The sequence below is a fragment of the Cygnus atratus genome, chromosome 17 (assembly GCF_013377495.2).
Source record: "Cygnus atratus isolate AKBS03 ecotype Queensland, Australia chromosome 17, CAtr_DNAZoo_HiC_assembly, whole genome shotgun sequence".
In the NCBI taxonomy this organism is placed as follows: domain Eukaryota; kingdom Metazoa; phylum Chordata; class Aves; order Anseriformes; family Anatidae; genus Cygnus; species Cygnus atratus.
This window is the reverse complement of record NC_066378.1, coordinates 13,832,615-13,853,771: the sequence shown is the minus strand read 5'-3', so window position 1 is coordinate 13,853,771 and position 21,157 is coordinate 13,832,615. Positions and strand designations below refer to the sequence as shown.

At 51.9% G+C, this 21,157-nt stretch overlaps 1 protein-coding gene across 2 annotated transcripts in view; it reads left to right on the top strand.

Annotated features, from left to right (window-relative positions):
• The first annotated feature begins 213 nt into the window (after positions 1-213).
• SSH1 (slingshot protein phosphatase 1) overlaps positions 214-21,157 on the top strand; it is a 35,685-nt gene continuing 14,741 nt past the window's right edge. Inside the window, exons 1-5 of one of the 2 annotated variants that reach the window (XM_035565756.2) lie at positions 214-386; positions 3,844-3,884; positions 16,887-16,990; positions 18,746-18,810; positions 19,413-19,534. In XM_035565756.2, coding sequence (XP_035421649.1) covers positions 321-386; positions 3,844-3,884; positions 16,887-16,990; positions 18,746-18,810; positions 19,413-19,534 — 398 coding nt within the window. In that variant the 5' untranslated portion in view covers positions 214-320. Of the gene's footprint in view, positions 387-3,843; positions 3,885-13,776; positions 14,174-16,886; positions 16,991-18,745; positions 18,811-19,412; positions 19,535-21,157 lie in introns of those variants that run through there. The other variant, XM_050714293.1, reaches the window with a different exon arrangement.

Genomic DNA, 21,157 nt, shown 5'->3' with positions numbered 1-21,157 from the left:
TCCTCTCCTCTCCTCTTCCTCTCCTCCAGCCACCCCCCGGTACCGAGGGCCGCAGAGCCCCCGCGCTGACCCTCCCGCGGCTCCTTTACCCGTGCACCAGCCCCGGCGGCCCGCACCGGGCGATATTTAACAGCGGCCCTGCCCACGGCCCTCCCGTCCCGTCCCCTCCCCGGCCGAGCTGGGCCCGGCTCGGCTCCTCCCGGCTCCTCCCCGCAGCGCGGCGGCCGCCGCCGGGGCCGGGGCTGCGCAGCCGCCGGGGCCGGATGGAGGCGGCCGGAGCCCCGCAGCCGCCGCTGTAACCGGGCCCCGCCGCCGCAGCCATGGCGCTGGTCACGCTGCAGCGCTCGCCGACCCCCAGCGCAGCCTCTTCGGCCAGCACCAGCGAGGTGAGCCGGGCAGAGCCGGGCCGGGCCGGGCTGGGGCTGGGCAGGGCTCCGGGGGCCGGGAGCGGGGCGGACCGGGGCTCCCGCAGCCGCCCGGGGTGGGCCCCGCGTCCCGGGCTCGGGCTCCCGCAGGGCCCCGCGGCAGCCGGGGACGGGGCCTCCGAGCCCCATGGGGCTGCCCCAACCTCGGCCGTGGGTCCCCACCGGCTGGGCCCGTGCTCGTGGAGCAGCCACAGGGCACCCACGGCGTCGCCCCCCGGCCCCACGCTGCGGTAGGGCTGGCACCGGCTGCGCCCCGCTGCGCCCCGTCCCTGCTGTGCCCCAGAGCAGCTCCCATCCCCGCTGCGCCCCGTCCCTGCTGTGCCCCAGAGCAGCTCCCATCCCCGCTGCGCCCCATCCCCACACCGCGTTTGCACCATGGGCCGCATCATGCCCGCGCCCTGCAGGTCCCCATCCATCCATCCCAGCTCTGCTGCGTTCCTCCAGCATCCCGGTACCCCCACAGCTCCTCCTGCGGCCCCGCTCTCCCTGCCCCAGCCTTCGTAGCCGCCGTCCCTCCCCGCAGCTCCCACGTGCCGCCCAGACACGTCCCGCTCTGTTTTCATCTTCCCCACGCTTCCTTTCTGCCTTCCTAACCCGACTCTTTGGTGACCCCCAAAGACAGGCCCGGTGTTTCTCTCCGTATCCTTCCCGCACATCATCCCTCTCCCTGCTATTTCCTTGGGCGCTCGTAGCCTCCGTTCCCCGCCAGGTAAACAATCCTATTTGTGCCCCGCCAGGTCGCGGTGACCCCCCGATAAGCCGTGGGGTTGAGGGCTGAGGTGCCTGCGGGCTGCTTGGCGGTGTGCTGGCAGGCAGTGGCTCGTCCTCAGCCCTTCCCATCCTCATCCTCAGCCCTTCCCACAGCTGCGGTGCTGCTTCGGGTTCCTGAAGCTGCAGGGACCGAGCTGGGCTGCATTCCCCGAGGAACCTGGCGTTGCGTTGAAGGGGACGCGAGCTAGCGGCCACCCGATCCCCGCAGACACAAGTGGGCTGCGACCCAGTTGCAGCCAGTGCAGTGAGACTGGATTTTACTGGTGCAGGTGGGACAGGAGTCCGAGCTGTCCCTTACCTTTCCGTGCGTACCTGCGGTAGGCACTGTGTTGTGCAGGGGCTGATGAAGCAGATTTTGGAAGGGTGACCACGCGGTCCTCCCCGGGTGGCGTTGCCCCAGACTTTTGGTGGGACACTGCTGCCCGTGGGCCTCCGTGTCTCCAGTGTGCTTCGGTGGCTCCTAAAGGAAGCCATCGTCCCCTGTCCTGTGTGAGTGGTCCCTTCTGGCAGGAAATCCCATATGGCTTTCAACCATCCTTTTTAAAAGTCAGCATGTTTTTTTTTTTATGTAGTTGATTTCACAGCAAAGTGCCACCAAAAAGTGCCAGCTCCCCCTCGCCTTCTGTGATCTTTCTCACAAGGATGGGTTTACAGGCTCTTCGGGGTTGTTAGCCTACGTGATAATTACCAGAAGATTTATTTTTTTTTAATGGAAAGCGATGACCAAATGTTCCTGCTGTGAGTAAGCTGCTGCAGCCTCCCCTCACTCATAAGCTGAGGGAATTTATAAAATGGATGCTGCTGCCTGCAAGGGGCTTGCTGTCGTGTTAACGTGGCAGGCCGTAAATTCTTCGGGGTGTTTTATCTGCGGAGAGCATGGGTCATGCGCGTTGGTGAGCCCCGATGGGTGCTGCTGGCCGGGCTGCCCTCTCCGTGCCGCACCACCCGAGCTGGCAGCAGACGTGAAACCTGGCGGCAGAGAGGGATGCTCGGCCCGAAGGGCAGTGCTTGATGCCGCCGGTGGTGCCGAGCAATTCTGTCTTGGCCTTTCGGCAGCCGTTGAGCGGCGAGGAGAGGGGCAGCGGGCTCGCGCCCGAGTCGGGGTGATGAACCCGAAGCGGCGTCGGGGCCGGCCCAGCTGCGGAATCTCAGCTGACGGTGGCTGTGATTTCACGGCCGCGTTTGTTTAAAAAAAAAAAAAAAAAAAGTGGCTCTCCGGCCCGTTGCTGTGTGACGGACCCAAACAAACAGGCCGGGGACCTACCCCGGGCCGTACGCCCGCCGGGGCTGAGGGACCACGGGCGGGGGGCTGGGGATGCTGCGGGGCGCTGCCCGGGCTGCTCTGGCTGCGGCCGCGCGGTGTAAACAAACTAAAAATAGGGCCGGTATGTTTCCCTCCAGATCTCCGTCAGCTGCGGCGGTTTTAGATGGGATTTGTGTCTCTCTCTCTCTTCCCCCCGAGTGGCTGTACGTCTAATATCCAGGCCGTGTGGTTGCCTTGGGGTTTTTTCTGGGCACCGCTGGTTCCGGCAGATCGCAAACGGGGCTGCTCCTGCGAACTCCCAAGCCTTAATTTCAGGGGGCTGCGGAACAACCCAGCCCCTGCACGCACACACACGCACACACACTCGCTCACTGAAAACTCTAAGCTTGAATGTTTTGCGTGAAACTGTTTGCTTATTTTTGAGTTCTGCAAAACCACCTGGAAAGAAGTAACCCTTAGTGTGGCCCTGTTTGATGTGGGTTTTAAGCAATGTTGCAGTAAATAACAAAATGTTCTCTGAGTCCTAATGGAGCACGCCTTCCTGAAGTCTGTGTCTCCAAGCTAACGAGGCTCTGGTGTCCAGCGAGCTGCAAGTTTCCGCGAAGGTTTTTCCCTTTTCAGAGCAATCCTTAAGGTCCTGGGTCCCCAGCGCAACCTGGCCCTTTGAGGGATGCTCCTGGCCCTCTCTGGTTACGCAGGGACAAAAGAGGGGAACCGCCTTTGAGCCTTGTTCTTCCCGTCAGCTCTGGACGCAATTAGCCACAATTCTGTTTCTCTTTGTTAGGGAATTTAGTCCAAAAGCTAGCGGAGAAGTTGAAGGAGGTGGCTGGAAAGCAAGGTTACGTGAAAGTGCTTTTCTTTCCGAGTGAGCTCAGGTCAGCCCGCACGCCCCTATTTTAAGGAAAGAACAAGAAGTTGGAGGGCCTGTCCCAGATCAACCAGCTCCCGGGGCGCTTGCAACTGGTGCCTGCGACGGTCCCAGCTGGGCCCTCGCGGCTGCATCTGGAGGGCACTAGTGCTGTCCCTGCACACCCCCGAAGCGGCCCCGGTGTGCCCGGCTCCCGTCGGCAGCCCCCCGCTCGGGCCAGGCGCTGCCCGCGCGTGACGTCCAGGTCGGCGATCTTCAAACCGATCTGTGCTCCGGGACCGGCTGCAGGATTAGGCCCTAATAGCCTTACGAGCCCCGTGAGCCCCTCTGTCACCCGGCAGCGGGTGCTGCCTGCACGCATGGCCCGGGGACGGCCACCCCGAGCCTGTCACTGCTGCGATGGGTTTAAAAAGCACGTGTTTGTTGGTTTTTGGTTTGTTTTTTTTTTTTTTTACCTCATCCTGTGGAAACTACCGGCGTGTAACTTTCTCTGTATCCCTCTTTTCTCCCCTCAGCTGGAGGCTGGCAGCGATGAAGAGCGTAAATTAAACGTGAGGTAAGCGGAGCTGTTTGGCTCTAAGCATGTTTCCACTGCTGTTAATTGTCTGCCACGCATCTCAGCCCTGATCCCACGCAGGGCTCTGGCCCGAGCACGCACGCCCCCCTGGGGGTGGGGATTGCGGGGCCAGCCCTGCAGGAGCTGAGCTCTGGGGACAGCCTTTCCCTTATCGGTTTAAGTTTGGGACCAGTGTTTAAAGCATAAAAGAGGGTTTGGTGGTTTGTTTTTTTTTCTTATTTTTCTGGTGTGAAGAAACCAGAAAATTGCAGGGAAGGGGGGTGTGCTCCTGGGGTGGGAAGGGACGAGAGCTCTGCTCCCTCCTGGCTATACAGCCGTCCTGTATAGGAATTCTGCTTCCTTGCTGCTGGGATCCTATAGGGCTGCTTTGTTCATACAGGGGGAGGAGAAGGCTGGGATGCCCTGCTGGAGAAGGGAAAGGCTGCCCTCGCTGACGCTGTGCAGACACGAGAAGCAGCAGCGATAAAGCTGGTCTGGTGGGACACCCGCCTAATGGGGCCGAGTAATTATGTGGGTTGTCCACTCTAAATCCAGCGGCTGCGGACAGCGCTTACCCTCTAACCTGTAAACCACAATTCGGGAGATAAAGTATAAAAAAAAAAATCACAGCAGAGCTTCAGCAGGCTAGTTCCCTTCTTGTTGCTACTTCCTACTTCAATTATCCTGTTTCAGATAAGAGCGAAGCCACTTAACGCTGCTGCGCGGGGTTTGTTCTTGCTATTTCCACCCCGTTGTATGCTTTGAGCCGTATCGTTGCGGAGCTACGCGAACGAGATGCTGGCGGCAGCTTTCTCTTCAGCCTGGTGGATCGGTTGCTGAGACGAGGACAGAGCAGATTCGGGTTGGGGTCGGGGTTACCTTGCAGTTGTGAGCAGTGGGTGGATGGATGGATGTTGGGTGTTTTTGTGTTGCTGACCAGAGTGGTCACGGGGGATGGGCACATTGAGACTGGGCTTAAAATCTGACGCTTTTCTTTTGGCCGCTGAGAAGTGCTGCTACACCAACACTAGGTACTGAAGTCCCAGGAGCCCCTTGAGGATTCTTTTCCATGGACGATTTTCCAGATAAGAATCTGGTAATTAAATCGCTGGATACGCCTAGAGAATAGGGTGGCTTTTGTGCTGACCCTTTGCTGTACTCGGGGAAACGCTGCCGAGGACTGAAGAAGACTTGTGGCACAGATGCAGACCCAGCTTGGATGGTAAAATGCAGCTCCTTTGCGCAGGGGGCTGGATGGATCCCACCTCCCCTTCCTGCTGAGCTGCTCGGGGCCACTTCCCGGAGACTTTACGCGGTGCCCATGGGGTGGCAGGATTGCTCAACTTCATCGTGCTGCTTCTGCAGCAGCTGAGGGTTCAGGTTGTCTCCTCGGAAATAAACCCAGGAGCAGGCTGTGATGTTATTTGCCAGTCTTTAGACCCTGGACTAGCCTTGCTGGAGAGTTAGGTGACAGCTGTGCTTTGGCACATGTGCCCTGGGTGCAGGGGGTCAGCGGACCGGGGCCTGGCTTTGTAGACCTCAGTGGTCCCAATAGTTAGAGAAAGGGTTGTTGGAAACCAGAGCCCAGCTTGCTGCCAGCTCAAACTGCATTTCATTGGTACGGGATGTGTGTGCTACTACACACTTACGGCATAGCTCCTTCATCCACTTGCTGAACAGATGATTTTCATTCACTCTAAAAAAAATTCCAGGGTTTTCATTCTGGACTGCGTAGTTGGATCTGGTTACGTGAACTATCGATTTTTATTTTTATTTTTTTCTCTCTGAAGCACTGGGACGCAAACCACTTCTTCCAAGTTTTAGAACCGGCCGCGCATTTTAGTCCTCTTTGGTCTAAGTTTCCTTATGGTTTCTGTCATTCCAAAATGCCAAATTTTAGTGGTTTCCACGTGGAGGGAGCTGCCTGGAGCACCGGCGTGCTGCCAGGGGGTGAAAGACAGACCAGGGTCTTCCTCTCCTTCCCAGTGCCATCCTCTGCGTCTCGCCAAGTCACTTCATGTTCCCGAGCCCCTTTCTGCTCCAGTTCCCGTCTGCTGCCTGCAGCTGACATTATTTCCTCCTGTTCTGAAACGCTCCGAGTCGGTGTTGCGTCTGTGTAGTTTTGTTCAGTGTTGAAACCTTTCGGTGGTAAGAGGCAAGGGTTTTCAGCTCCGTGGGGCCTGCTGCTGCTTTCGAAATGTGATGGAAGGGGGGACGGCCCCGCGTCCCCCTGCTTCCCACCTCGCTCACCAGGTGGAAAAGTGTTCTGCGTGTCTGCCAGGTCGCCGCCGCAGCGGTTTGATAACGGTACAGTTCCTTTTCTTACTGCTTTTTTGTTGTAGCTTAATGAAGTGATTTTCTCCTTTGAAGGTCGTGGACCCGTACCAGGTGTTTCTGCGTTTGCTGCAGGAGTTAGGGGGAGCCTTCAGGTTTACGGGAGCTCCCTTCACAGCTCTGTCACCAGCAGGAGGAGGAACGGCTGCGGACAGGCTCCTTCGAGAGCATCGGCCCGGCCGGCACACGCGAAGGGCCGCGTTACACGGAGCCCGTTTGGTTCAAATCTCTGTAATAAAGGTGACTTGTGGCTGGCGCTGTGGAAACTCGGAGCTGTGCGCATCCAGCAACGCTGCTCGGGCTCCTCGCCTTGCTTGCTGTGCACCTCTCCCAGCTGCAGGACAGGAACACGGACCTGGCCCAGCTCTGCCCGAGCTGCCAGCCCTGCGCTGCACCGAGGTCCCGCTGCAGCTGGTTATTTGCACTCTTATATCGCAATGCACAAAAACACTTCTTACTACCTCGGTCTTTAGCGTTTTTTAGGGATTTTTGTGCGCGTTTCGCTGGTGGCGGCACTGAGCAAACGGCTTGTGGCCGTGTTTTGGTACCGGGGAGGTACACAGGGCTGGGGCGGCTGTCTGCAGGATTTATTTGTGGGGACGGTTCGTTTTGGACCCGGCGGGTCCTGCTCCCTGCTGCTTTTCTTGTCTCACAGCTCCTTGGCGGGAGATGGCGGGGCAGAAGCTGCTGACTTTATTAACTGTTCAAAACAGGACGCTGAATCACATCCTGGCAAGGCTGCAGCATCCTGCCTTAGCGTGCTCCATACAATGGGGAGGCAAATTCACAGGCTCGTGACCCTCGGCTGCTTGCTGGCCGGTAGGTGTGGCCGTGGAAGCCGCTGGAGATATAATTAGGCCTTTACATCTTGCGGTGGGTTGTGTGGGGACGTTCAAAGAGCGGGGAGCTGAGGAAGCGTGCACTTATTTGACACTTATTGAAGGCCTGGCCTTTCCAGGAAACTGTTGCTGACTTGAAGTTGAGCAATGCGATGAGTTTACTTGGCTGTAGGTAGGGTAACAGCAGGAGGCCTGCCAGCTTGCAGATGTGGTGATCAGACCATTTAGGAATTGTATATAAATCTTTTTCCTTTTTTTTTTTTTTTCTAAAGCCTCAGCAGTTTGAGGGGAAAAAGTACCACTGGCCCTGTTATCAAAGGACTGGCTTTGTGCTGAATGTTTTTTTTGTTTTTTTTTTTTTTTTTCTCCTGGAAAAGGCCAGTATGGTTTCTGTTTATTTAGGCATTAAAGAGACGGGTCAGAAAAATATTTTGGTTCCACATGCCTCTTGATTTTTAAATACCTTAATCTTTGATAATCAGTTGCCAAGATCTGTGAGTCAAGGATTTCTCATACAAATCAGAGCTGTGGCCAGCCTGACAAGTGCTCGTAAGATGTTTTTGGAGGATGTGAAGTGCACAGGACACCAGCCTGTCCCAGCCACCGGTACGTCCGCACCTCCGAGGTATTTCCCATTGCACCAGGCTCTTCCCATCATCCTAGGACAGACCTAAGGCTTGCTGTAGGGCCCCAAGTCTGTACCCACCACCCATCTCAGTGGTACAGAGACCCCGTGCAGCTGGCTGGCAGAGATGTGATCATCCTCCCGCAGTGAGGGGAATGCCTGGGGGCTCAGCACGAGTGAATTAACTTTGATTGCACAAAGCCAGCTCTTATTTGATTGTGTTTTAAAAGCAATTTTTACAGAGCTAAGGAGGTAGCAGTAGGAAGATCTTAAATAAACCTTGCAGCACCGGTAAGTTTTTATAAACCTCGCAAGCTTCCCCCTGCCGCATTAAGAGAGCAGATGGAAGGATTGAGGGGCTCCAGGTGGCACAGCTGAGCCTCCCATGCACCCTTTTTGTTTGTTTGGCAGTCACTGCCAAGATTACAAACCTGCCAAAACCACACCAGCTCACCTATGTTTCTTGAGGAAATCCACGCTGCAAGAATCGGAGATGAAGGCAGCTGCAAGGGGATTCATGGTGACGTGCTGCTGACAGCCGGGTAGAACACCTCTGGAGCTTAGCATCGGGGGCCAAGGCATCCAGAAAGGCAGGGAATGGCACAAAATCTCCCTTCAGCTTTTCCGGAAAGCTGCCAGGTTGCTTGTTTGCCTGTCTGCCATCGCTTCCAACGCTCACATCCACATGGAGATGGCTGCCTGTGGGGCTGCTCGCAGTGCCTGTGTGTGGGCATCTGCAGAACTTCTGGGGCTGTGGCTGTCTGTTTCTCCGTGCAACACCGATTTTAAAAGGTGGCCAGGTTTGGAGGGGAGGGGGAAAAGACGAATGCTCCTAAGGTTTTACCAAGCCTTTTTCTTCTAGAGCTAGCTTTGCCCCTGGCTGGCAGCCTCCTTGCTTTCTGGGGTGCTCCTGACCATGGGGTGCTGGCTGCACGTGCTCAGGGGAGCTGGGGAGGCTGGCTGCCTCTAGCTAAACACTAGAGGGGGTGTCTGGATTGAGCTAGAACTTCTTGACCTGCTTTTACCCTGTGTGATCCACTGAGATTTATTTTATTTTATTTTTACGCATTACCAATGTGTCAAGTACTCCCTGGTCTGTGCTGCCTTTTTTGGAGTCATTCTGAAACCCAGCGGCTAAACTATTTTTTGGGTTGCTGCGCCACTGTTGTCTGTAGAGTTTTCAGCCCTGCCTCCCATCCTGTTGCCTGTGTCCTGGCTGACCTCCTCTCGCTCCGTTTGGAAGCTGCGTTCTTCATCCTTGGATCTATTATTCACCTTCCTTTTCTTTTCCAGTGGTGCCGTTGGAGAGCTTCCACTTGTTTCTCTCGCCCGTCTCCGGGCGACACTGCTGAGTGGGTGAAGTAGGGTGACTTAATAAAATAGTTTAAAGGATTAAAACAATGAGCTGACAGGAGGAATGCAGGAGGATCGGTGGACGTGTCGACAGCTCAGCTGGGGATGAGGACGGATGGGGGCAGGATCAGCTCCTCCCTGAGGAGCTGGAGGCTCTGCCTCAGATGTGTGGCCGCAGCAGCTGGGACATTTGGGTGCTCCTCTCACATCCCTGCACCAGCTGCCATCTCCCCTAGTATCGCATGGGGGCAATCACAGCCACCCATGGGTCCCAGCAAAAAGCCCTTTCCCAGGAGTGAAAGAAAGATTTCTTTATTGCCATTGGACAGGCAGTCGTGCCAGCTGAGGTTCGTAGAAGATCTGGCCCTTGCCTTGTGAGGCCGTGGCTATCACAGAAATGACATCATTTTGCAGTGGGAATCTCAGAAATGCTCACTGCAATCTGAAACGTTAGCTCCAAGTCCATCGCATAGCTGGATGATGCTGTGATCAGCCTTGTGCCTTTTTGAACTCTGCGATTAATGGGATGAGCAAAAAGGATTTATTTTTTTCCTTGTGAAACAATCTCTTATTTTATTTGGCCTTTCACCATCAAGTACTAGGGATTCCTAGACTTTTCTCTTTCCTGGCCGTTTGGGAGTTGTTCTGCTCGCTTATTTTGTGCAGGTCTCTGCTGGAACGGGGAGCAAGCCTGCTAATGTGTTTGCTTTCCTCTTCCTGCCTTCTCTCTTGGACAGGGCTCCAGCAATTTATCCGGGTCACGCTCTGTGCCGCAGCCACTTGATGTGCTGGGATGGAGCTGGGGTGGGGATGCAGCCGGGGTGTCCACGGCCCTTTCTGTACCCTGCAGAGTGTCACAGCCACTGTCTGCCCGCCTTGCATCTGCGCAGGGCTGGGGCGAAGGCAGCCGGAGCGCCCTGCATGCGTGGGGTGGGCAGCAGCGGCTGGAGGCACATCATTAGCAGTCTATTTATGTTAGGAAATTAGCTTTTGTGGGCTTCATGATTGATTTCATTTTTCTTTTTCCTCTTTGTGCCGGAGGAGAGTTTGTATCTGGCGCTGTGAATGGCCTGCAGTGTCTCAAACCCTTCTCAGCATTCTTGCACTGTGAATGTGGCCCACGCCTTGCAGCCAAACAATACATGCTTAGACTCTCCTTTTGTTGCTGCAGCGCTAGAAACATGAGGGGGAAGCCCGCTGGGTCTTCCTGCCAGCCCGACTGTCCCTGAGATGGATGGGGAGATGCTTGCCCCAGCTCTGGGGGCTGCTGCCTTGGCCCCCTGGTGACCTGTTGGTGCCCCAGCTGCCCCCCGGGATGGGGAGATGTTCCCCATGTGTCCGAAGGAGTTTTGGACCTTGCTGTGGTTCACAGCCTATGGTTTGGGTTTCTTCTTGGAGTGACTTGTCTTCAGCTCGGGAAGGCCGAGAGCAGGGACTCCATAGCCCATCAGAGCCGCACCCTGACGTGGCCACAAGTATGGAAGGAGCTTTCCTGCCTCACATTTTTTGTAATAAAATAGTACTTCAGAAGACAAACATTTCCAAAAGTTCCCTTGAAGGCAGCTGCCTCGACTTGGGGTGCATCGGGGAGATCTCAGCAGAGGTTGAGCACCGCAAGGCAGCAATGCTGGCAGCACACGCCGATGCCCAAGGTGTGCTGGGCACCTGTGGTTCGTACCACAGGGTGGTTTGTGAGCACATCACAAAACCTCCTCACATTTACAGTAATGCCTTGTTTTAACACCACGTTTGGTGCGCTCAGGCTGGGTCTTTCCCTGCCCCGCTGTACGGGGAGCGATCTGCTTGGCCGGGGGTGTGTGGAGCGAGCATGGCGGTGCCATCGGCCATGTTGGTAACAGTAACTGTGGTGTTTTGTCTCATCTCGCTGTGGCCCTGGGTTCTCCGTGACTGCTGTGTGACACAGAGCAAAGGCCATTTGGAAAGACACAAAGTACTTTTATTAGAAGCGTGAGAAATGACCTGCTGCTGTCTCGGAGGGCTCCCGTTCTGTTTCTCAGGTTTTACAGTAGCGCCTCAGCAAGCAGCTTTGAAGTTAATTTTTCCCTGGCGCTGTTTGGTGTTGCTCAGACCCCTTCCGAAGGCCCCTTTCGGTCAGGAAGCGCTATCTGCTGCGTCTCCTGTCAAGCCAAAGCAAGCAGCCAGCGTGCTCCGGTTGTTGTCCTGCCTTGGGAAGCAGGGGCGTGCAGCTGCTGCTTTGTCTTCCTGCTCTGTGTCGCCCCAAATCTTCCCTTCCATCTGATGTGCTGCTCTCCAGTTCAGTTTATGTCGCTATTTCGGTGCGGCTCCATGACTGCCCTCAGTGTTTACAGCCTGTCCTAACACCACACTGGGCCTGCGCTGTGGGAGCGGCCTGGGGCCGGGCCCAGTTCTGTGCTCGGGGCCTTCAGGGCTGCTTCGTGTTCCTGCACGACTGCTTGGAGCCGGCTGGGCTTTCTCCAGACTGAGCAGAAAATGTTGGCGGGGGGATTTGTTCTCCTCCCCCTTACCCAAAAAGCTGGGGCAAAGGGATGTGTTCTTAATTTGATGGCGCTTGAGAGACCTGCTGTGTAACGTGTAGGAAGCGCGTGAAGGGCATGGCTGCTGCTACCCGTTGCATTGATGGATGCCGAAAGTAATTGTGCTGGGGCAGGAGGGTGTTCCTGCCCTAACGCTGCTGCTCGGGGAGCCTGCTGTTAGAGGAGCCCAGAGGCAATCTCTGTCCCCAGAGAGCTCCTGCTCAGCCCTGATGGATGACCTCCTCTGCCCCCACACCACATGTACATTTTGTTCCATTAATGAGGGGGAAATTAAGGAACTTAATTTGACAAAGATTTAGTGGCAGGAGAGCATGGCGTGGCCCTGTGCCTAGGCAAGGCTCCGTTACAGAGCTTTGCTGCAACAGAGCACGGCACCCAAACTGTGCAAGCACAGCACAGGTCAACGGAGAGGGACTGCTGGAGATGGAAGGTTAAACAGAAGCAGAGAGAGCTTCCCGTGTGAGCAGGTTCTTTGAAAGGGCATCTGGAATAGTGTCTGAGAGAGGGCGATTTAGCTTACAGGTAGCATCCAGCTAGAGGAGTGCTCCAGGCAGTAGCTGAAGCAAGCCCCTGGGTAGGTGCCTCGCTCCCCTGGTGGGGCACGAGCAGATCCCAACAGCGGTTGTGATGAGCAGCAAACACAAAGGTAACGAGTTCATTACAGCTCCAGAAATAGGAAGGGTCATTGCAGGTGTGATGATGATACGGGCTACATCATGCACACAGGGCAGTTTGGGGAGCAGCAGGGTGCCTGGGCAGCACATTGTTTCTGTGTTCTGCCTTAGTTAAATATTTTAATTCTCAGACTAGTAAGAGGCTGCTGAATCAGCTCTAGGCTTGGCTGAGTCTTCCCACTGAAAGTGATGTTCTCTGTACTAACGTCTGTGTACGGATGTTTATTTTGGGATGAAATGAGTTAAGTAGCTATAAGAAACACCAACGGAGTGCTTTCTTGTATCCTGCAATGCGTGATGATGATTACGTATTATGTGAGATTTCCCATTGAAGCAGGGAACTCAAATACCCAAGGCATACAAGTTTTATTCCTGGGACATACCACAGCCTAAGCCACAACAGCAAAGCAAGCTGCTTAGGGAAAATCGTTCCATAACTGGCAACTGGCTTCCAGCTTGGTCTGTCCGTCTGGTAACTCGAGCAGCTCTGCCTCTTGTTCCGAATCCCAGTGTTTTTTTACCAGACTGCTTGTTTGCCTTTGCAGACCCAGGGAGCGGCATTTTGAAATGATTAAAAGGCACTGCCTATTGTGTTCTTAGGCAACTTGAAATGTGACTGATGTGTGTTGCAGCCACGTTCTTCTGGAGTTTTCCCAAAGGGGAAGAAATATTTCCTTTTAAAGCCGAGCAGCGCAGAGCCAGCGGATGGGGCGAGGGACAGTGAAGTCAGGAGGTGCTGGACCGTGTCTTGGCAATGCTGTGGCCTCTCCTTGCCCAGCTCCAGGTGCAGAAGGGCTTCTACTTTATGGACAGCAAAGAAATGTAGCTGTTAGTACCCTCCTGCTCACATGTGGCTCTCCCAGGTGCCTGTAAGAGTAAGATTTTACCCCCCATTAGGGGCTGGTGTGGTCCAGCTGAGATAGCACCATGTCCCAGGCCATGATGAAACCCCTGGGCTTGGCATTTATTTGAGAGCTGAAAGGGGCTCTTGAGATACTGCACTGGTTGGGATTCCTGGAAGGGCATCCAGGGAATCAGTGGTTTTTGTTGTGCATGCCAATGAGGCAGGGTAAAGGTGGAACAGAGAGCTGCTTCTTCCTCCGTCGAGGCTGGTGGTGCTTGGGGAGCGCCAGCGTGTCATCGTGGTTTGTACCTGGAGAAGGAATTAGTCAGGGGTCTGTAAGAAACAAGTCTTCAGCGAATTCGGTGATAGCCAGCCGCTAACAGATAAATACCGAGCCACCTGAAAGAGTTTCTTGTTGGGTAGGAGCTCGGTACCGCCTGAGTCACCGCGACGCGGCACACCGAGATGCGGCGGCTGCACCGTAAGTGAGGAAGTATTTTAATTTGGCAGCTACTGCCTTTGTCACACATACATTACAGCACTGGCACGCAGGGTTTTAATTGTAAACCACAATCAGGCAGCAGTCAATATGATGCTTTTCATCCCATCCTGTCCAAGTGAACGCGGACCTTCCAGAGCGCCCAGCTGGTGTGCTGCGCGTTTCTGATACACGCTGCGTCGCGCTCAGAGCATGCGAGAGGAAACAAACAAACAACACCAGCCTGTAGGAGGGAAGTGATTAGATGAGCTTCAGCTGTTTTTTTCCCCTCCTGAATGGCCTTCTTTCCATCAGGATATGTTAGGACAAGTGCTTTCTCAAGCCAGGATATCAGTGGAAGACACAGTGTTCCGTAAAAGTCATCCAGTTCCTGGGTAGCATTAACAGACGCGACTTCTCTGCTCCGCACAGAATATACGATCAACCTTTTCTTTTCTTTTTCAGTTTTTTTTTTTAAATGGGTTTAGAAGCGAAAGGATGTGAGCTTTACGGCTAGTTATGAATCTTTTCGAATTTACTGACTTCTGTCTGACTCTTGGGCCAGCACAATGCTTCTGCTGTTCAAAGAAAACCAGTCCAAATTAGTATGTATAAACCACTCGTTTTTATGCTGCTAACAAACGCTGCTTACTTGGGCATTTATCACTGCTGCTGGGGGTCAAACGCGGGGGGTGTTCTCTAATGGTAGTATTTTTTCTGTTCTTTGGGAGATTTTTTTAAGAAATGGAGTTTAGATGTTTACTGGGACTGCAGGATTTAAAAGTGTTCTTGTTTTTTTGTTTTTAAACCGGGCTGGAATATCGTGTCTTGCCTTTTTCTCACTTTTATTTTGCCAGCTGTCTTTTAGAGCAGTTCTATGAAGCAACTGAGGGTGGTAAAGTGTTCCTGGAGCGGAGATAAGGGACAGTGTTGGGTAACGAAAACCCCAGCCTTGGCACCGAGGCACTGGGGTGAGCTGCCTCTCCCTACAGCCCTGCGCTGGTCCCCTCCAAACAGGAGCAAATCGGGGAGCACAAGTGGGGCTGGGGAAGTCCGAGCAGTCTGACCTAAGGAAAGCTGCATTTTGTAAGGTTTGCGTGTGTTTTAGGAAACAACATTTAAATTAGGAATCTTGTTCTCAATTGTTTCTTTAGTTCTGCTTTCCAGCTCATTTCCATGCAGATACATACATGGTGGCAAAAAAAAATTGCCGCGTGGATTGTCTTTTTCCTGCTTCTTCTGCTCCTGCAGCACAGCTTTCTCACTTGCCTACAACTGGGAATAATCTGCCTCACTGCAGAAGATTTCCTGCCTGCAATGAAGGCGAATGTCAGGCCAGATGAACTGCTGGAGCAGGCGTTACCGATGCCTTGGGGAAAGAGTCCTGTCTCGACCGCGTTTTGTCCTGCTGTAGCAGCCTCAGTCAGTATTCCCTAGGGATCAAAGAACAGCCTTGGGGATATTTTTCCATTTTCCCAGCAAAGTATTTCCTAAAATTCTTGAGACAGAAATGCTGTGAATGATTTCCTTGTGCGTTATCTGACCGCTCCTTTCCTCCTGCTGAAAAACCAGCTGAGTGCGCGTGAGGCTGCTATCTGACTGAATATCCTATACATTGTGGTGGTGTCACTGCTGGTATGCAACTCCCAGCCTTTTTTTTTTTAACGCTTTCCTGTTAGATCTGAGGGCAGGAGGCAACAAGACTCTTCCTGGCTCACTTACGGAGTGAACTGGATTTGTCTGCAGCAGTTCTTGCCGTTAGTGTGTGCCGGGCAGATCAGAGCTGGGGTTTGGGATCGCGAGCAGGCTCGGGGCTGGCGTTGAGACACAGCTCGCTGGTGAGCCGAGCGGTGAGTGCCAGGATGCTGCGGGAGTGTAAGTGGAGGAGAGCTGGTTTTAACTAGTGCGATTATCCTGCTGGCACTTTATTGATCCGATATATGACTTAGGGAGCCTGGAACTTAGGCTAAAATTTTAGGTTGCTTTTTAAGATTGACGGAAATCTCAAATCTAAACCTGATCCGGCTTGAAGGTTCGGTTGAAAAATGTAGAAACTTTGTCTGGGAACCTTGGCTCTGTTCTCCAAGGAGAGAGGAGCTGAACTTGCAGCAGAAGGTGAAGAGACATGAAATTGATGTCTGTCTCCCAAAAACACTGGAGTAGCTTGGAGCGTTAGTGCTCACTCCTACCCAGAGGCAAAGACCCCAGATAAAGCACAGAACAGACGAGTGCTGGGAGCAGAACCTCCTGTGGGATCGGGATCGTTTTCTGTAGCATAAATAACTCCCGGGCAGCACAGGCTCGTAATGGGGCATTTATATTTAGTTGATAGCAGACAGTAATTAACGGCGATCTATGTTTGGAAGTGCACGACAGCAGAAAATTCGGCTTTGTAACAAGGAATGCCTCTTGTGATGGTCATTGCCTGATGTTTTGAGTGGGGTAGGAAATGCCGTGTAAGCAGTTACTGTGGCAACTAAAAGGTAGCTTAGTAGATGTTGATTTTCAGCCTTGTGGGAAATGCTAACTTTACCACTTATGTCCAAGTCTATTTCTAAAACGCTCGGAGGGCGTTATGGTACCGTGTAATTAGGCTTGTGCCGGGTCTTACTGTAACTGCTGGTTTTGTTCAGCCTTCTCGTTAGCTGTGTTCTCGGGCCTGTGTTTCAGATGACTCTGGAAATACAGTTTGTATGTGCACATATTGTGACCTCCCTTCTTATCAGCAGCGTTTCTCCAGCTGGTTGTATCTAGCCAGAGCAGAGCAAAGCCTTCGCTATTGTGTCGGTTGCTTTTTCCCCTGAAGTTTCAGTGCAGCTCTTTCTCTTGAGCTGCACAGGTTTCACCTCCCCTCCCTTCCCCTGTAAATCTACAGACAATTGATAGTTGCATGTTCTTGTCCTTGCATTCCAGAGAAATTTTGAGAACTGAAATTAGTAGGCACTGGTTGACTCGGAACCTGATCTTAAGTCATTTCGCAGGTCTAAGCCTGTAAAAAGCCTTTCCCGCTACTGTTTTTAAGTTGCAGAATTTGATTATCAAGTGATAAAGTCATTTCCAGTCCGTGACAGCTCAGGCAAGTATCTCCTGCGATGGCCAAGTAATAAAATGTTGGTGGAAAATGACACAACGCTTCATGAATAATCCTGGAGCCATGCCTTGCAAGTGGCAGGATCAGCCTTTGGGAACAGCTTCTCGTGGCAAAATCCTACTGTGTTTTAAGGAAGAGAAGCCCTTCCTTCCCCAGGTGTACAGACTCGAGCACACACTTTGCTGATACTTCCTTTCCGTTGACTTCCTCTGTCGTTTGTTTTCCAGCCTAAGCGAGAGCTTTTTCATGGTGAAAGGAGCAGCCCTTTTCTTACAGCAAGGAAACAGTTCCCAGGGCCAGCGAAGCCTCCAGCATCCTCACAAACATGCAGGTAGTGGCTGAAATCGCGTACCGAATTTCTGCTCCCTCTTGCTTTCCTGCTCATCTCGTCCACGCTGACAGGCTAATAGCAGGCGTGGGAGGGTGGATGACTCCTCTGACTGTCACCGGGGGCCTTGTACAACCTGCTGAGGAAAACCAGGTTTTCAGCCCACTTGATTTGAATGGGAACGTATGATTATTGTGTGTTTGTTTAAACTTTTGTCATTGCCTCGGAAAGATAACTGGAGTAGAAATGTATTCTCTGCAGACATCATGGCATTCAGCATGGCGTTCTGTAGCCAGGGAAGCCTTCTGAGCCAGGGAGTCTGTGCTGAGTATGTATCCCTGTCTTCTGCAGCCTCAGACAACGAAATGTCACTTGCTTCTGCTTTGGTGGGTTGATCTTTGCCTTCTCCTTTGGTCCATGGGGAGGCAAACGCAATGGGCTGTCACGAGGCTCTAGCACCTCTTCTGTGGTTACTGAGGTCCGGATTCAGCATGGCAGTGATATTTCTCCCGAGTGCTCTCCCAGCCTCCAGTAATCTGAAGCTTGGGACTTTATATGACAGATGACAGCATTTACTTATGTATTTATTTATTTATTAAACTACCTGTTGCTGGTTTTGTTCAATGCTGCTTTTTAAAGTGAGGCACGTTTTAAATAGGATTTAGGTGTCTGTCCAGAGACTCGTTTCGTAGCTCCTTACATCCCCTTTTTTGGTCTCAGAAAACCCCCTTTCAGTTAACTGATCTAAATCTGGCCTGTAAGCATTTATCGTGGCTTGAGAGCAGCCTGTCCTTCCTTCGCACGCCCCTCCGGTGTCCCAAAATGGTGGGAAGAAAGTTGGATGGTGAACGCACGTAAAGATCAGTAAGCAGATAAGGGGTTAAGAAAGGTGGATTCTGCTCGCCCTGTATTTTTATGCCTTCTACTGTTGATGGGTTTGGAATAAGAGATTACTAAGAAAGAAGAAATAAAATCATCGGGGCATTTTGAGTGCAGGAGCATGTGGGAAAGGCACAGTGTGGTACTGTGTGTCTGCTGCTTAGTAAACACTCCAAGCACAAAGAAGCTGTTTGAATGCCAAGCTTGGCTTTGGGTGTCTTTGATTGTCAGCAATTTCATATACCCAGCAAACATCCTACGGACGGCATTTTATCTTGTATGGAAAGTTATGAGTGCCTTACCGAGTTATTAGATGTGAACTTGTTTTGTTTTCTTGTAGAGCCTTTGTTCCCTTTGCTTGCTTTCACCGAACAGAAATGTACCCACTGCCTTAGAGTCTAAGTGACGTGTGGCATGAACAGTCCTTTATTTGAGACAGAAGGGATCACCCGAATCGGGCCCCTCCTGCAGCCCTTCCTCCTCAGAAGTTTCCCCTGTTCAGCTATGCCCTCCATAAGGCCTTGTCTCCTTTGTTCCTTTTTTAATAAGAATTGTTCCTCCTGCCTCTTCCTCCCCTGTCCTCGGGGCACATAACTTTGTGCCTTCTGTATGATGCTGTAAATGGAAGTGTGTCATCATTTATGCCCTTCACAGGTGGTCTCGATGTATTTGGTAGCCCCCAAATACCACAGCCAGGTAACACTCTTCCAAGCAGCTCACTTTGCTGTCCCAGAGAATTCTAACCAAAGTTAATCGGCCTGCCTTAAATGTTTTTTGGTTGTTTCTTTTCACTTAAAGAAATGTCCGATTTCATTAAAAGTCCAGACTATGCCTATTCTTAGCACAACAAGTTAGAGACCCTTGATGATTTCTCTGCAGGTGATTTGCCCCAGCACCTCCAGGTGATGATCAACCTCCTTCGCTGTGAGGATAGAATCAAACTGGTAAGAACAGATGCATTTTTCTGCCCTTCTTTCAATTGGAGGCGTTGGGAACAAACCTCTATAGGGTGACAAAAAGCGTTGGCAAATCTTAGGTTTCACAGTTGAAGTCTGCCATGCTGGTTGCCAGCCCCACCAGATTTTCCTGGCTGCTCCTCTTGGGCTGGTCCCTACATCCAGGTTGTGAGTTGGATCAGGAAAGTGTTCTGAAATGTGTTAAGTTTAATTTTCCAGTCAGCCGACAAATACTAATACAGGGGATGAGATAGGAGCTTGGTGATGGTAGTGGATGCTTTGCACTTAGACTGTTCTTAAGTCAGTCCTTGGCTTAAGTCAGTCTTGAAATTACATCCAAGTGGGCTTTAGCTTTCTTTTAAAGAAATGTGCAGAGGCTGTAAAAGTCACTGCAGAGAAGTCTATGTTAATTAGCCCCTCTAGCACGGCTAACATCTGACGTTTCAGGAAGCCTCTGAGCTTGTCTCTCTTTCTTGTTCGGTGCATTCACCAACTTTTGGGCACAATTACACCTAAAAATTATTGGTCGGCAACGGAAGTAATAATTATCCAAAAGCTGGTTTGCAGAGCTTGACTATTTTTTTTCCTAGGCTGTCCGTTTGGAAAGTGTGTGGACAGACAGAGTGCGGTACATGGTGGTTGTATACAGCAACGGGCGGCAGGACACAGAAGAGAATATTTTGCTGGGCGTGGATTTCTCCAGCAAGGAGAGGTATGTCTAAGGCAAGGCTTGGCTTGGAAATCGGGCAGGCTGGGTTCTTTGGAAAGCTTGTCAACAACAAACTGTCCTGAGCACTTAATTTTCATGTATCTGCATACTCTATGAAGAAAAGAGACACAATTGTTATTTTTTCTGACCGTCGTGAGGGTGAGAGGGTACTCATTGTTCCAGAAAGCTTTCAGTCTCCTTAGAACCTCTGGGCTCTCTCCGCAGTTGTGGGCAAAGCATTTACTTGTAATCCATCTGTAGGGCTGTGGTATTTACCTCATCTGTGGTAGTTTGCTGTCTCCTCGCTACAAAACACTTCTGCAGACACGTTTGCAAAACTGGAACTTATTTGATCCATTGGACTTCACGTCTGGTGATGGCATGATGCAATGGAACTGTTTCGGGAAGGTTAGTTGCCAAATAGCCTCAACAGCAATCCTGCAAAAGCACCTCCAAAAACAACAAACAAATGTGTCAGTAATGAGCTGTTCCCTTTGTCTAACTGATAAAAGCTCAGAATATTTTGAAAGGCAAATAAAATATTTTGTTACTGCAGACCCTCTCACATCGTTCCAGTTATAGGTGAGTAAACCAAGGCAGAGAAGTTCTTGGCTCGGAGAGGTGGGGCTGCTTTGGCAGAGCTGGAGTTAGAAGTCAGAGCTTCCAGACTGTTGTTTCTGTTCTCCGGTGATTTAGCACGCTGCCATGTTGTGCTAAGGTGGGACTTTTGTTTTCTTTCTGGGAAACCTCAGAGGATTTAAGTGGAAGGGGGAAGCTTCTGCGCTGCAGTGAGTCCTGTTGGTAAACTCCTAGCAGTGCCTTCCGAAGAAGATTATTGTCACTGGCTTTGATGCTGCTTCTGTGTCTGCTGTTGATTACTGCTGTTGGCGTTAGGGAGGAAATTCTAACGTAGCGTTCCCGTATGGCACACTTAGCGTGCAACTGCAGGGAGTGTTGGCCATGTCCTCTCCAAGTCCGAGGTGACCTGCCAGTAGTTTGCTCCTGGTGGTGAGTGGTGGGAGACAAGAGGAAAGATGCAAAAGTTATGACCAAATGTAAAGTTAGCTGCTTTTTCAGTTAGTTTCCCCTGAAAGCTGGAGGTTTTGTAAATTAAGGAAAAGTTTCATGCATAAAGAAGTCTGTTGGCATTAGCGACTTTTATTGAGGGACTCCGTGGCTCCATGTTGGGGATGAAATGTCACTGCTCAGCTGTAAGTGTTCTGACTGCTGACAGTTTGACTAGTCAGGCGCTTTTGTGGGTTTTATTCCTTTTACATGTGTTTAATAGAAAACACTTTTCCTCGCAGAGCTCTAGAGTGCACATTGTCCACATGTGTGTTCAAACTGGCCTGTCAAAGCCTTTGATCTGCTGCAGAAAGTGGCTGAAGGCTTAAAAAAAAAAATGGAAAGAATAAAACAAACCTGTACTCTTTGCTAACTATCTGTTGTGTGCATCTTGATTTCCTTTAAAACTTTAATATCTCAGCAGCTTAATTATTTAGCAGTTGAAAGTTACTTCCCCCCATTGTAGTACAGCTTTCTTGCCAGATTGCATCTCTGAAATAAGAGTGTTCTTTTGGGTTAGGTATACTCATAAAATCCTTTTTGTCTCTTCTACCAGCCAAA